This window comes from Morus notabilis, unplaced genomic scaffold (genome assembly GCF_000414095.1).
Source record: "Morus notabilis unplaced genomic scaffold, ASM41409v2 Scaffold183, whole genome shotgun sequence".
NCBI classification, from domain to species: domain Eukaryota; kingdom Viridiplantae; phylum Streptophyta; class Magnoliopsida; order Rosales; family Moraceae; genus Morus; species Morus notabilis.
In genome coordinates this window covers 350-16,298 of record NW_010366371.1, presented here as the reverse complement: position 1 = coordinate 16,298, position 15,949 = coordinate 350, and the positions used below count along the sequence as shown (strand labels likewise).

The 15,949-nt window shown below is 32.6% G+C and overlaps 1 protein-coding gene across 2 annotated transcripts; it reads right to left on the bottom strand.

Moving 5' to 3' along the window:
• Nucleotides 1–1,102: 1,102 nt before the first annotated feature.
• Nucleotides 1,103–4,068, bottom strand: LOC21389581 (protein IQ-DOMAIN 1). 2 transcript variants are annotated; one of them, XM_024173502.1, is made up of 6 exons: nucleotides 3,891–4,068; nucleotides 3,192–3,299; nucleotides 2,861–3,007; nucleotides 2,315–2,542; nucleotides 1,688–1,801; nucleotides 1,103–1,605 (listed from the first exon to the last, which is right to left on the bottom strand). In XM_024173502.1, exons 2-6 carry the CDS (start codon nucleotides 3,261–3,263, stop codon nucleotides 1,207–1,209), a joined length of 960 nt encoding a protein of 319 aa, XP_024029270.1. In that variant the 5' UTR covers nucleotides 3,264–3,299; nucleotides 3,891–4,068; the 3' UTR covers nucleotides 1,103–1,206. The 2 variants fall into 2 exon arrangements, with proteins under 2 accessions (XP_024029270.1, XP_024029272.1); XM_024173504.1 differs by lacking the exon at nucleotides 3,891–4,068 and adding an exon at nucleotides 3,747–3,877.
• Between the last annotated feature and the right edge of the window lie 11,881 nt (nucleotides 4,069–15,949).

The following is a 15,949-nucleotide window of genomic DNA, read 5'->3' as shown; positions in this document are numbered from 1 at the left end:
AAAAAAAAAAAAAAAAAAAAAAAAAAAAAAAAAAAAAAAAAAGTCAATAATTGAGGGGTCTGACCATGTAGGGAAGAAACAGAACTAGTTCCTCTTGTTGGATTGCTTTGACTAGAATTAGTAATAGAAAGCATGGAAACGGTATGAGAAAAGAATGTTGAAATGTTACCTTTCCTAAGCTGCTTTCTCACTTGAATTTCTTGTTTGATATTGTTGCCTATCCTAGTCCTATTGGAAGTTGGAACTTCTAACCTGGTAACATGATCAAAGAGGGAATTTGTAGACTAGTCCTGCAAAATAAGAGAAAGAATGTGCTATTATTTGAGTAACCATACAAACGTGAAACGCTTGTAACATCTTCATTTCTCTTTTTCCCAAGTCCCAAAATGCAACCATATATAACTCAGAGGAGGGGCTCTTTTGCCTCTGACCAGAAAAGCTAAACCTTCATTTCTATTTAGTTGTTGATGGGTAACCACTATAGAACATAACTACTATATACATGAGAGTTTTTTTGGTAGGACCAGAAAAAATGAACTGCCATTAGTTCATAACTTTCCAACCGCTAGATCTACATGAGAAATTATCTATTATGCATATTTTTTTAATATGATATGATTTAATCGGTGATAAGGTCCTATATGTATATATTACCTCAATATTAAGCTTTAGGAACCAGATATTAGGAAATCACTTGAAAATAAGTCACTTGTAAAAAGTACTTTCATCTCTGGAAGAAAGTGTTGTACTTTAACTTAACAATTGGTCTAGAAAATACTTCATTATAGTTTCTAACACCACTAGGCTTTGAGCAGATTTACTATCCGGTGTTCTCAATATAAGGTTTGCAACAATGGAATATTGATAATTCGATACTTCAAAAGAGAGGAAAAGAAAATTACTCTGCAAAAACATTGCACAAACAACAAAGTCACCACAACGAATAAATTTCTATTTACAGTACAAGTAAAGTTTTGTTTTTGGAGTGTACGAAGTGAAAATAGAAGAATGACGAGATCAAACCCAAATCAAGGTATTTTCCTATTATTCTTATCAAACAAAAGCAAAAGCATATGACTTACACACCACTCCATGTACAAAATTTAGAAAAAAAACATGAATCAAAAAATGGATTTTACTCACTTTCTGCAATTCCAATTATAAAAGATAAAAATGTCTGAACAAATTGTATCAATGGCGTTAGAACTAGAACACCAACTCTTCTTTCTTGGTTTCTGCCTCTTCCAATTTAATGATTTCTTCATTTGCAATGAGTTTTTCAGAAGACGGAAAAGATAACCTCCGGGATCTATTGCTTTCCACCTTTGCACCCACTTTTTCAGAAGATGGAAAAGATAACCTCCGAGCCTTTGTTGCTTCCTTGCCATTCGATGAAGGGGGTTTAACTGAGATTGGAGTTTTTGGTGTTTTCACAGCCTTGTTCGCCTGCTTGCTCTGATCTTTCTTCGGGCTAGTGAACTGAGGTGCAACCCGGCTCTCCCACGGGCGAGCAGCAATCCAGCGTTCCTTCCAACTCCAACCCCAATTAGCTTTGCCAAGTTCATCATTTCCCAACCCTTGGCTCTGACTACAATTCGCCCTCCACTGCACGGGGCTTGTTTTCTGAGTTTCTGTTGGATATGAAGGATAAAAGTAATGGCAATGAAAAAATTACAGAGCTACGTACTTGATGAGAAAAGGCATATGCCATAGCCCGCTCTCGTTTAACTGCTGCTTCTTCTCTTTGGTATATCCTTGAAAGAACTTCATCCATGGTTTCAGAGCCAGCGCACCATTCTACCTGTCATCCGCAAACTGTTATTTAATAGAGAAAAATATAGTGCATCTTGTTCAGCCTATCAAGACGCCCTGCCATCGGTGGAGCAGATTAGGAAGGAAAGGTATACAGAACAGTCAGGAAGAGCTTTCTTAGGGGAAAAGGCAGTACCAAAATCAGCATGCAGATTTTAAGCAACACATATAGAGAGTTGAGATAACAAAATGAGAAGTCATTAATTCAAAGAGAGCTTTTACGGGTTTAAGCTTTGTGAGATTTCAAGGTAACAAAACAAAGTTGAAAGCTAATAGAAAATCAAATTCTAGTCATGGGACAACCAGCTTATGTTGAACATAGAAAATATGATAACATGCCACATGGATGATAAAGATAATCACAATTTCTACTAACAATGTTCGATCATCTAAATTCTAATGTAACTTCAGGAGGAGACACCTTCCAAAGATTAATAAAGAAACTCAGGAATCATTATAAACTTTTAAGCTAAGAAAGCTACAGGGAAGCAAGGGACGTTACCTCTATGTCATGAAGCTTTGCCTCGAGTTTTTGTTGATTCTCTAGTTTCTTCTGTTTGATCCGCCCTTCTGTTACCATACAGAGCCTACGAGCTCTAATCTGCATTTGAAGATTGCACCATGAATGAAGAAGGTTCAACGTAGTTGTGGATTGCTTTTGGACAGGATAACCTTGGGTGAGTATCTGTAATCTTAATATCCCCTTCAAACGACGCAATGCTTTCCTCGCCTGTAACAGGTGAAATAAAACTTTTGTAATGCCTAAAACCATCAGCAACAGAGTAGTTATCTTTGTAGTAAATTGGGGTATACATGAAAATTCAAAGGGGCTGCTCCAGTCCCACGCCCCTAAATCAACCTGAACTTCCTGGAAGTTCAGCTAAATAATACCGGAAAAACAACATTCGTATATCATAAATGGTTTTTGTGTCTCCTGTTTAGTGTTTGCAAAGACAGTTTGATGCAGAATTGCCGAGGCAGCAAACAAAACAAATCTTGCACTATATATCTCAAGACATTCATGAACACAATGCCTAACTTAACCTACCTTGTATGCGCGAAATGCAGTTTGAATTCGAATTGCAGCTACATCCTCAATTGGCATATTAAGGGATCCATTCAATAAACTACTAGACCCCTTCCGTGTATTGTTCTTCACTTTTACACCATTTGACTTTGCAAGAGCTGAAGATTCCTGTTCCGAATCGTAATAAAAGAGAAGAAACACCATTGTCATACAAACATCAACCCTAAATACATATTGGTTTCAACTCTGCAAAGTTAATTAGAGAGCAATACGAAATTAAAAAGGTTATGTGGGTGTAAATCATGGTGTAACAAACACTAAGAAATACAAAATAGCTGGAAAAGTTCTATACCTTCACTGGCTTTGAACCGACCTTTACTTTCTTTAGTCTGAAAACCGTCTTAAACCAATTTCCAGAGCCCATTCCTGATAGTAAGAGTCTGTCCAACTTAGCATAACCCTGAAGCAATGCAGTGCATATAGGATCACCATCAGCATCAGAACATGGGAGATAAAATAAATAAATAAACTTTAAGAAAACAAAAATTTCATAAAGTCAACTATTTTTCGTTTCTTTCTTTCTTGCTTTCTTCCAGGAAAATCAATCCAACAGTCAACCATATCTTAATTCTTAACCGGCTATTGTGTCATCTTACAAACCATTCAGAACCCAATTAGTGAACACAGAATGACATAAAATGAACTGAATGAATGCAAAATTAACAACCAAAAACCAAATAATCTTCACCATTTTATTCATTCCTAAGGAAAAGCCATGAATTATAGCATATACTATACCATGCGCATCTAACTCACTTGCATATGAAACAAGAAAAAGAAACCATTTTCAACCAAATCAATCATAAACGGTTTCAACTCATTATTACTGAAAAAAGATCAACTTCACCCATATTATCAACGAGATCCGAGTGATTCCTCTCAAATAAGAAAATGGGCATCCACAGATCACCTTCCTAAAGTCAAAAAACGACAGCAAGGACAAGCAAAACGGAATCTGGGTAAGGAAGAAAAAGGAAGGAAACGACGTTACCAGAGGATGAATAAAACGTAGACGACGAAGTTTTGAGGAAATACTGGAAGTTGAGATTTCAGAGGAAAAGGAAAGGGGAAGGTCAGTGGTGCAATTGTTAAGAGCAGGAGTAAGGAAGAAGCAAAGGCGTAGAAGGTAAGACAGAGAAATAAAAGGTGGTTGTAGAATTTGGGATATTATCGACGGTCCCATTAGAAAATTAAAAAAAAAAACTAAAAAATAGTAAAAAAATAATAATAATGTCCCAACAAAATATACATGTACATGATATGTTTGTCAACAAACAAGGAAAAAAAAAAGATAAATTAATACAGAAATAAAGAGGTTAGTCAGATTCTTATAATGTTAATCAAGTTGTGATTATCCTCTTTCTCTCTCTTTCTTTCTCTCTCCTCAATCAAAGGCTCAACCAACGGTACAACACAACTCAAAGGGAGGTTGTAATGAGAAATAATTGAATGTGTATTGAGAAATGATGATGTTTACGTGGGGTGGGTTTGTGGTGGAGCAGTAGTTCAGTTTGGTGGGTTTTGTTTTTTTGAGATTTCAATTCAACGGGAAAGGAGGGCTACAGCGACAGCAGAACAGACCATGTCGCTATCTGAATCGGATTGGCTGCCTTATCAATTCTTTACTATGAAAAATACATTCATTTTTTTTTCTGTTTATTTATTTATTGTTACAGATTCTTTCAAAGATTTTTTTGAGATTTTTTATTGGTTTGGGCAACTACTACTATAGAATGTGACAAAAAAAGGTTTTCACGTTTTGTAATTCTTGACTAATAATGTCTGAAAATAAAATATTGACTCATAATGAAAGATAAATTATATAGGTATGCAAAGTTGCATTATTGTAATTGTTAAGAGGGATTAAAGTTACGTTGATTTCTGAGAGCTTTTTACTGTAAAAATTTAAAACTGAAAATTTAAATCGGTAAAATGAATGAGCCTTAAATTACTGCTGGAAAAATCTCAAGCGGCCAATGAAGTTACTAACAAGTGGTCACTAGAGAAACCCAACTCCCACACAATACTCGAGTTTTGGCTCAGCCACTTCTCGTTCTCTATTGCGGGAGACAAATATCTCTAAAATCACCACTCCATCATGAAAGAGCGAGTTCAATCAATGCCAAAAAGAAAATTATTTTGATGTAAAAAGAAGTTTTGTACTGAGAGTAATTGTCTCTCGACTTGATATATTAATTAGACACCTACATTTCAATTAAAAAAAAATAAAAGAAAAAAGAGTTGTGGCCGCTTTGTATAAATGCAACAGTAAAAGTTAGTTACAAAAGCCTCCTTTTATTATTATCATTTTTTTCACAAAAACTTTTTTGTTTTTGCAAAACTTATAGGTCAATAAAGTACCGAGACAACTAATAGGGAGTTAGAATTAGATTGGGGTTTTTGTTGCGGTATCCGAAAATAAAACAACCAAGAGTAATAATTGTTCAGGTAAAAGAACCATCACAATCTAAAATCACCCCACCATCATGAAAGAGCGAGTTCAATCAATGCCAAAAAGAAAATTAAACCAATCCTCATATTTGTGTGAAAAGTAAACTCGAATTTAAGTATAAATAAATAGGTTTTATAAATACCGAAATTCTAATGAATCCCCTTCCTAATGCTTACTTAAGCATTGAAGTGCCGCTGATCGATACCCCAGTGGTGTTATTGATAAGAAGGTTATATACCGACAAATCAAGTATTTTTGAGTTTAAATACTTTTAATTTTGTAAATATTTTTATTAGTTTTATGTGTTTTTATATGTTTTTGTAGGAACCATTAATAAATGAGAAATTAGGCGAAAACAAGAAAAAAAATTAGAGTTTTGAAAGCTATTGGGACGAGCCATCGACGAGGGCAAGGAACCGTGCAAACCGCCGCGCAAAACGGGGCAAAAACACCTAAGAGCAGCCTTGGGCAGAAGTTGATGCGCGCCTGCGCCCGTTGTAGCGTGCGCTAGGAGCCCAGAGCGCAGGCAGTGTGCGCGGGTGTGCATCCTGCTGCGCAGCCGTGCCCCTCTTATGCTGAAACTAGGTTTTTAGGGGTTTTGTTTTTGGGGCTTTATCATTATAGTTGGCCATTTTTTACCCTTGGATAAGTTTAGATGAAGTTATTCTTCAATTTGGGGCATACTTAAGCAAGAGAAACCCTAGTTCCCAACTTGGAGAGGATGAGAGGCACAAAAAGTCATAGAGAGATAAGCTTAGAGTTGGAGATTCTTGAAGAATGCTTGGGAGAGATTCTTGAAGATTTGAAAACTTGAAGCTCATCTTTACAATAGTTTTCTCTTCACTCTCCCTTTTTATTGTAGTTTTTTAGTTTTGTTCTTAAATTGTGATTTTGGTTATGGATTTCTCTATGTTGAGCTAGACTTCATATTCTAGGGATTGATGTTGCTTTATTTGAACCATGCTTGATTATCTTATCAATTGTTATTTTAAATTCCATTTTAATTTATTTATGTTTCGCTATTTTTAATGTTTCTAATTTATGTAGCCAATGTGTTAGATAATTTTAGATTGTGATTTTCATGCTCGAGAGAGATTGATTTAATAGTCTGGAATTGAGAAAGATAGTCCAGGTTGTTGTGAGTCCGGGAGGAGATTGAAACTTAGATAATTTCGCTAAGAGTTTAGAATATTGTGAGACCGGAAGGTGATTAAGTCTTAGATCATCAACTAGCATTTCTATTTTTGTGAGGTCAGGGGGCGATCGGCATTTGATTTCTAATTTAATGGCTAAACTTAATGAGTGTATGAGTAAACGGGTTAGATAAGAATATTGATTTGGATATTCATGCATATGACTTCGTTTGATGCTCGAGAGTGGCAACAAGATTAGATTAGGTCCCTTGATTAATGAATTGAGTGAGATTGGCTAGCAATGGTTTGATAGGATGAACATAGGAATGATAAGGTGAAGTCAAGGTCCTAATACATTTGTGCATAGAGGTTTTCATATTTTATTTTGTTTTTGTATTTATATTTATTCTAGTTTTATTTTTATTTCATTGAGTTTGATTGTCTAGATAAAGTTGAGTTACGATAATCACAGTACTAATTGGCAATTTAATACCTAATTTCTGTGAAAATGATACTCACCCACCTTATACTTTCAAAATTTAACACCGTTCTCTTGGGGGCGAACAATTATCATGTTTCTAATACTAACTTAAGCATTGAAGTGTTATCAATCGGTACCCTAGTGGCGTTGTCATGTTTTACTTGTTCTTGGTGTTTCATCAAAGTGTTCATACGGTGTTCCCGATTAAAGTCTTCGTTTGGTTTAGATTACAAATTCATGAACAGTATTTTGATGTAAAAAGAAATTTTGTACTGAGAGTAATTGTCTCTCGACTTGATTAATACACCTACATTGCAATTAAAAAATTAAAAGGAAAAAGAGTTGTGGCCGCTTTGTATAAATGTAATAGTAAAAGTTAGTTACAAAAGCCTCCTTTTATTATTATCATTTTTTTCACAAAATTTTTTTTTGTTTTTGCAAAACTTAAAGGTCAATAAAGTACGAGACAACTAATAGGGAGTTAGAATTAGATTGGGGTTTTTGTTGCGGTATCCGAAAATAAAACAACCATGACTAATAATTGTTAAGGTAAAAGAACCATCACAATAAAAAAGAGTCAAATGTGAATAAGTGACTACCCGTTTATTTCACAAATTTGAGTTTAGAATTTGAGTTTTACTATAGTAAAAAACTATAAAAAACAGTCACATCTAACTTTTTTATTATAGTAAAAAACTCTCACATAAAGTCACATCTCAACTCAAATTAAAAACTCGAATCAGCAAACTAAACAGTGAGTTTTGCTATAGTCACATGTAACTTTTTTACTATAGTAAAAAATTTTCACATAAAGTCACATCTCAATTCGAATTAAAAACTCAAATCAACGAATTAAACGGATTCTAAAAATAACGTGGTCCCGGCCACGCTCATACTCGCAACCTCTGGCTCATAAGATCAGCACTCTAACCAACTAAGCTACGGGACCTTGGCTATTTGTCACTTCCATTTTTAAAATAAAGTATATTTTTGATTAGCAATTAGCGCGGAAAAAAAAAGACATTTCCTTACATGTTAAGATAATGAATTATTTGCATTCGTACCACCTAAATTTCAACGATACTTTTTCCGGTAGGCTTTTCGTAGAGCTCCTATTAATAGTGTTAATTTTTAGCTATTAGATCTTAATAAAAACATATTAAATTGAAAAAACATACAGTACATACATTTTAGATGTAAATGTAACGATTGAAAAATCTAAAAAGAAAGAAATTACATATGGTACTACCAAAAAAACTCTCAAGTTTTGAAGCAAAACTGACAAATGACCAATGAAGATCTTTTAGACAAAACTTATGGTAAGTGAAGCTTTTTTACCCTATCTATGGGCACTGCATTTTAACTATTAAATTAACTTTTCAGCGTAGACCTGTGACTAGAAGCAGTTATGCGTCGTGTGTTTTAAATTTTTAATATGGACACTAATAGATATGACCATTACAAAGTTAATTCAAGAATTTGTATGAATAGAGTTAAAAGGCCTCCTCCACTAAAAATATTAAAAAAAAAAGAAAAGAAAAGTGAAAGGGACATATAGAGCATTGCAAAGCATTTGGTGTTATTTTAGTTGGTTAATTATCTTTTATGTTAAGAAGTGAGACATGCCCTAAAAAAATGTAGTTGTCTAATCTGTCATCTTGTTTAATATTAAAGGAAAACAAGTAATTAATCAAATAGTAACTTCTTTTTTGTTGAGATCCAAATATCACTCTATCTTTGAAAATTCTTCTTTTTACCATACAAATGACAATGAATGTTAGTGATTAGGATTGATATTTTATTTTATTTTGTATTTTAATGAATCACACTATTTAAAATGTTGTATATATATATTTTAAAAATAAATTCTAACCTTTGAAACTTGTAAAAGGAAAACTTTTAATTTGTAAAGATTAAAAGCTCAACACATCAATCAATAAGGAACGAATGTTAAAATTTGGTAAATATTATACTTGGTTCCAAATTAAGCATATTATTGTGTTAGAGAATGAAAATACTACATTTTGGTGTTGGCATAGAAATTTGACGTTGTTTTTGGCCTTTCATATTGTGCGCGTCTGTTCTCTAGCATTTCTGCATTCTCAGAATTTCACTCTTTCTGTGGTGCTCATGAAGGTTGGGTTGTGTAGTCGCTTGGACCTCACCAATATGTTCTTTAAGGTCATGTTGGCAAACTTATTACCGGTGATCTTATTTGTGTGACTGAGACTTTTGTTTTGTTTTTAATTTTTATTTTATTATAATAAAGACAATATTGATTCTTTTGATTTTTGATCCATGTTTGTTTCGCAATTTTAACCCAACAATTTAATTCAAATAGTAGTTTAGGATTCAAATTGATGTTTGGATGAGAACTAAATGATGACAATCTAAACCATTAACAAAAATTCAAACTCTTGATTTTAGAATTCACCACCCTCTAAATTCTAACATAATTGTTGTCTACAGTCTAACAATTTCAAATTATACTATTTCTCTCTTTTCAAACTTAAAAATGTCATAACTTCATTCGTTTTAATTTTAATTGGAATTCGTTTTAATTCTGATTAAGATGATTTTTTTAATGCGTTTATAATAAAAAGAGGAACAAATCCTCACCCATATTACATTTCTTTTAATGTCAATTTAACACTTTATTCAAACACAATTCTCACTCAAAGGAAACGTTTCTTAAAGAATCGTGCGAAACTTATTCCCCCTTAGTATCCCGTCGTATATCTTTATCAAAACGTCTTATATATTTCTACGATATATATTCTGACCAATAAATAGATAATGACTTTTACCCATTAGTCAATTATTTATTTATTGAGGGGTGCCATTAGTAAAATTTTAGTGAATCACTTTAATAATTGTAAGTACCAGTACACATCATGAGCAAAAAACAAAATAATAAAAATTATATAAAATCACCAGTCAAATTTAGCGAAATATTACTTATTTTTACCTTCAATATTGAAAACACTCAAAATACTGTTCAGTTTTTCCCAATATGAATATCCATGAATGATTGATCTTTCAAACTTTCAACGAGTAAAGATTTTCATAAAATATATATAAAATACATCAACAAGGCAACAACTAATAGCAGACATTTTATCTGTAGCTTAACAAAAGTCATTCCATTGCTTTCACTTTAAAAAAAAAAAAAAAAAAAAAAAAAAACTAAAGTTAATTGATTTGAAGATTGAGATATCCCCATCGGTATAAATGTAGATAAACATCTTCCGCATGCAATTTAACTCATCCAAACTTCAAAGTAGCAAAGCTATATATTTTTTAGAATACCATAATGAGAAAAGTAAATATTGTTACGCCTATAACTATGATGATTGGGATCTTTATATTGGCAACTTCTGTGCAAGCCAAAAATCCACTCCCTACTTCAATTTTTCCCATGCCAATCTTCCTCCTTCAAAGTTGACTGCTTATTTCTTTTTCGATCATAATTGCTTCAAAGCATACGAAAGAGAGAAATGCATGCAAGCCTCATTTAATGTCTTCATTTTATCACACCAAATATCTTGGCCTATGTCTTGTAGATTGTGGCCGCCTTACAAGAAGACAAAATCCCATTATGAATATTGAATAATATCTGGTAAGTATAGTTTTTCTTATCCCTAATCTCCTCTTGTATATACACAAGTATAATTTAATGAGAGAATTAAACGTGATTGAACTAATAAGATGGGATAAATAAAGAGAGATAAACGTTAATTTTATAAAATGTTATATATAAGCGGTCGCTCATTCATAGATGGCTCCGCTCATATATATGTGTATGTATATTGTTTAATATAATGAGGATGGATATGATCTTGTCCTCTTTATTTAATTTTGCTCTTCCATTTCCTAATATAATTTTAATTATATGCAAGCAGAAATATTAGATTAATAATCCTATATGCATTTCTAGTTCTACTGATTAAATTTATGGACGGAGCTATATGGAGCCCGTGCCCCCACTCACTTTTTTACTTATTTAATTTTCACTTATAATTTTACATAATTTTATAAATGTATGCCCTCATCAAAGTATATTTTCTATGAAAAGTGGCCCCGTTTATTTTTTTTTTTCTTGAACCTATCCCACTATTTTAATTACTTAACTGGTTTTTTTACTTAATCTCCTAGATAGCTACTATTTTTTTGGTTGAATAATCTTAGACAATATTTGATCTCTTTTTTATTATCCACTTTTTTTCTTCCACACTTTATAAAAAGCTTTGTTTGATTTTGAATTAATACTACTTTAACAGAATAAGTTTGTGTTGATTAATTATGTGTGAATTTTACTTCTTAATCTTGGGATTAGTTTTCATTTAAGTATTTATAATTTATTTTTTAAAGAAATTGTTAGTAACTATAAAGAAAAAAAAAATAACAATAGTGAGAAATAAAAAAAATTCTTGTGAGTGTCACACTGAAAGAAATTGTTATTTAATGTCTCTAGTACTCAAGTAGCTTACTTATTTTGCATAAGAAAATAGCAATGGACTATCTCAGCGCCACCAGAATTTCCTAGTCTCCTGCGCTCTTGTGATCATGGAGATCTTAAAACTTGTACAAATTGTGCAAATGATGTGCACTATACATATATATATATATATATATATATGTTTCGCAATTTTTAGGTTAACATATACCTCTTACAACTTAAAAGTGCCTTCACTTGCCTACATTGCACGAAAGAGAGGAAAATAATGCTCAACCATAACCATCTTTCTCAATGCCCAACAGTCATGAGACGTGATCTCCTATTTTTGTTTTTGTTTTTTTTTTTTAATTTCTTTTAATGAACAAGACTTCATTTTTTTTAAAGGACCCAAAAGCAAGTCCAACAATCACATACAAAATAGGGAAAATGAGAAAAGAGTCTGATGGATTTCCGGCCAAGCACTAGAAGCACAAGAACCATTAATTAGATGACTCTATGTCGCTCTTTGCTGCTTCTTTTCGTGTTCTATCAATTATATATTTTAAGTGACATGACATTTTAATTGATATGACATAATATTTTAATTGAATGTAGGATGACAACAAAGTGATAGCTATAATATTTTAATTGAATGCACAATGACAACAAAGTAAGAGCTATAAGGATAAGTCTAGAATGCTTTGGTTGTTTTCTCTACCTCTAAAATGAAACATAATATGTGATTTACTTAAATAAGCAAACAAAGGTATGAAAAAGTGTATAAATACATTCCACCCAACTTATGGTCGGATCTACTTGAGATCAGTCATAACGCTGCCATATATATTATGTTGACAGACGGAGATTTCAATTTTAGAAATTACCATAAATAAAACAGAAAAGTCAATTTCATTAGTTTCCTTTTTGCTGATCGAATTCAAATCTGAATTTTAAATTGTTTTGACATAAACTAAGAACCCGATTTTGCTTAACAAAGTTTTCAGAAAGAGATACCAAATAAATAGGGCTGTTTATAAACTCGTAAAACCTATAGGTCCAACCCACCCTACTTTAACCCAACCTGAAAAAGGAAATTTCTAGTATTAAATTTTTTTTTTTGGCCCATTCAATGTCTGGTCCGAAGTTTTGGGGCGGAGTGTGGGTTTAGCCTATAATGACCTGCACACCCTAACCCAACCCGCGTTCTAACTTGTCTCCTCTAATATCTAACCCTAGGCAGGCAACTCATTTCTACTATATAGTTTCTTCATGTTTGAATTAAGCCTCTATATTTGCTTTATGTTAAGACTAATTTATGAGTGTAGACTAATTTATGTTTGATGTTGGATGGACTACTTTGCTTCATGTTTGATGTTGAATTGAACATTGAATTTCTATATGTTTGAATGCTGGAGTTATTATTTCTATTTGATGATGAACTTTGAATGTTGGATTGAACTTTGAGTTTTTGATTCTTTGAATGTTGAAACCGACCACCCAACCCACCCCGCACCGCCCCAACCCAACCTAAACATCATTGGGTTGTGAAATTTTTCTAACATCGTTGGGACTAAATATGTGCAACCCACACCTTTTAGGATGGGAGAAGAAAAAGTCATACCATGTACCAACCCAACCCATGAACAACCCTACAAATAAATCATATACTTATCCGATTTTCAATCAATCCCTCATCACAATAAATTCAAATATATCAGAAACTCAATTAAATAAATCCCAAAATATATAAAAAACTGATTCTAAGATCATCCATAATCACACATTTTTTTTTTTATAATAAATACCATTAAAAATAGAATTAAAAATCCTAACAACTCTAAATTACTTTATCATGCATCATTATTTAACAAATTGAATCTAGCGAAACATTATTTTTTAATGACATACTAAAACACTCAAATCACGGTAATCAACCCTAATTTGTAATCTTGCCAATGCAATAGTAATCACGATTACTGGGTTGATCATTGTGATCCGACCCCCTTCATTAGGACTGAGGAGACACCCTTTTTTCTCAATTTCAAGAGCTACTTTGTTTCCATGTCTTAAATTGGCCATTCACTTGTATATATTTTATTATTTCAACAAATTAAGAAAGAGATCTAAGATTTAAGTCCCAGACTCTCCCAATCATAAAAGGTACTTACCGATAAAAAAAAGAAAAACTCAATAATGGTATGTAAGTCTAATATATATGTATTCTATATATAGACATTAATGCATATTCAGAAATAACTTAGTTTTCCTAAAATACTTCCGCAATAATAAAGTTAATTAATTTAAAGCTTGAGATTATCCCCCTTATACATTTGCATATAAATCATGGGATCTGCGTGTCACAAATTCATTCAAAGTCCTTAATATTATAAATATGTGAGAATAAACGTAATGAGGAAACTACTTGTAATTGTGCTCCTCGTTATACTTGCAACTTTTGTGCAAGCCCAAAAAAACCTATCTAGAAGCATCATTTTCCCAAGGCCATCCTGCTTGGAAATTGATTGGTTTCCTTTTTTTCGATGAAAAGTGCTACAAAAGATGCACCAACGAGAGATGCAATATTCCGAATTCTATATCTCATTATTTTGATCAAAGGACGTGTATTGGCGTTTGTCTAGTACAGTGCGGTCATATTAATCACGGTGGACTGTGGAATCCACCGCCGCGTCGATCATGAACCATCATCTGGTACTATATTTTTCTCCTCCCCATCTCTCTAACTCTATCTCTTCCTAACAATTATATATATATATATATATCTATGTAAAAGATTTAGGTTTGTATAATAACATTTCATCAATACAAGGCACTAGCGAGGACTTAATCAAGCAAAAGAACCATTTTTTTTTCCTCGAATTTAAGAAACTAAATGTAATTTAGCTGATCACCATATGATCTTTTTCTTCCCTTGTGTTTTTGGCTTTATTAATATTCCTAGACTAGATACAATAGTCTAGCTCGCGAAATAATATTGATTTTTTATCTGATAAATGAACATGCATATGCATATCCAAGAGAGTGATTATGTTCTTATTTATTCTAAGTATATAATTTATGCAAGCAATTGACTTATGTTCAGGGTATAACAAAGCCCAATATTTTGAATAAATATTAATGATACAGAACAGTTTGAAGGCATATGTATGTAATATTATAGTTCCGATATAACTAGAGTCACGTTGCTATATATATGGTTGTTGTGTGCAGCAAATATATGAAGGCGTTTCAGAATCGATACAAAAATTGAAAGAAGAAATAGTAAATATATTCGTATTAAAAAAAAAGTAAATATATGCTTTCCTTAGGTATATACTCTCGATCACTAGTAAGTAGTAACAATAGAAATTAGTTAATTTAGCACTTTTTGTGTTTTACGCACACAGTATATGTATGTTGGTTTTGCATTGTGGGTGTAGTTTCATTATTCTAATATTTTAATGATTTTAGCAATTGATTATAACGAATTAAGTAGTTGATTAAAAACGATTATGACAATTAATAAACATTAAACTTAGAGACTGACAAAGTGGAACAAAAGTAAACAAGCGAAGGACAGAACGGGACGGTTTCTTATAAATCGAGTAAATGTGATTTTAGACAAATAACTTGTTCTTCACTTATTAATTTTTTTTGAATTAAAATATGTACTTTGAAACAAAGTATCCATTGATTTTTCAAAACAAGTTAAAATACCCATGATTAGTGCTGGAACTTTGGACGGGCCGCCCGCGACCGCCAGAAAAGCCTGAATTTTTACCCGAGCCCGAACCCGACCCGCCTGAGAAATTCGGGCCACCCACCCGAGCCCAAATTTCACCTTGAACGGGCTGCGGGCTTGTATTAGGCGGCCCGAGTCCGGCCGGGCCTCCCAAGCCCGCCCGAAAAGCTTGAATTTTTAATTTTTTTTAATATTAAGTTATTTTGTGTTAAAATTTATATATATATATATATATTACAATTTGAAATGAACACACGAACTATATAAAAAAATTATTTCTTTACTAATTTTTAAATTTGTAATTCATGATTGCCTCGTTAAAAACCTTACCAAGAAAAACCTAATTGGGATAAAAACTTGGCAAGGAAAAAAGAGTGCAATCATTTTGTGACGAATTACAAATTTTACAAACTTACAAAGTTATACAATGACAAATACAATGTCAAAAGTAAATACATATTTACAAATTACAAATTTACAATTTAATTTGAAGCTGAATGATCGTCTTCAAAATTTAATGTTAATCGATTAAATTCATCAATCCATTCTTGGCTTGCTGGCGAAATTGTATCCTGTAGACGTTGATCGGCCCGATCCCAATCCTTATTACAACCCAAGGCTTCAACAATATCCCTTTGTAATGCATTCCGGCGTTCCTCAAGTATTCTTCCTGTCGTACTGAAGGCTTGTTCGGATGAAATAGTGGAGACTGGGATCGAAAATATATCCATTGCCAATCGAGTTAGGATTGGCCAAGTTAATGCCCGTGCCCTCCACCATTGAACTAAGTCAAACGATTATGCCGTA

Bases quoted from the DNA above. Each gene is read 5' to 3' on its own strand.
- LOC21389581 (XM_024173502.1), bottom strand. From the start codon at position 3,263: ATGGGCTCTGGAAATTGGTTTAAGACGGTTTTCAGACTAAAGAAAGTA. The intron at 3,008-3,191 runs GTATAGAACTTT...GATTCGGAACAG, and splicing joins TCGGTTCAAAGCCAGTGAAG to GAATCTTCAGCTCTTGCAAA. The intron at 1,802-2,314 runs GTAACGTCCCTT...TGCGGATGACAG, and splicing joins CAAAGCTTCATGACATAGAG to GTAGAATGGTGCGCTGGCTC.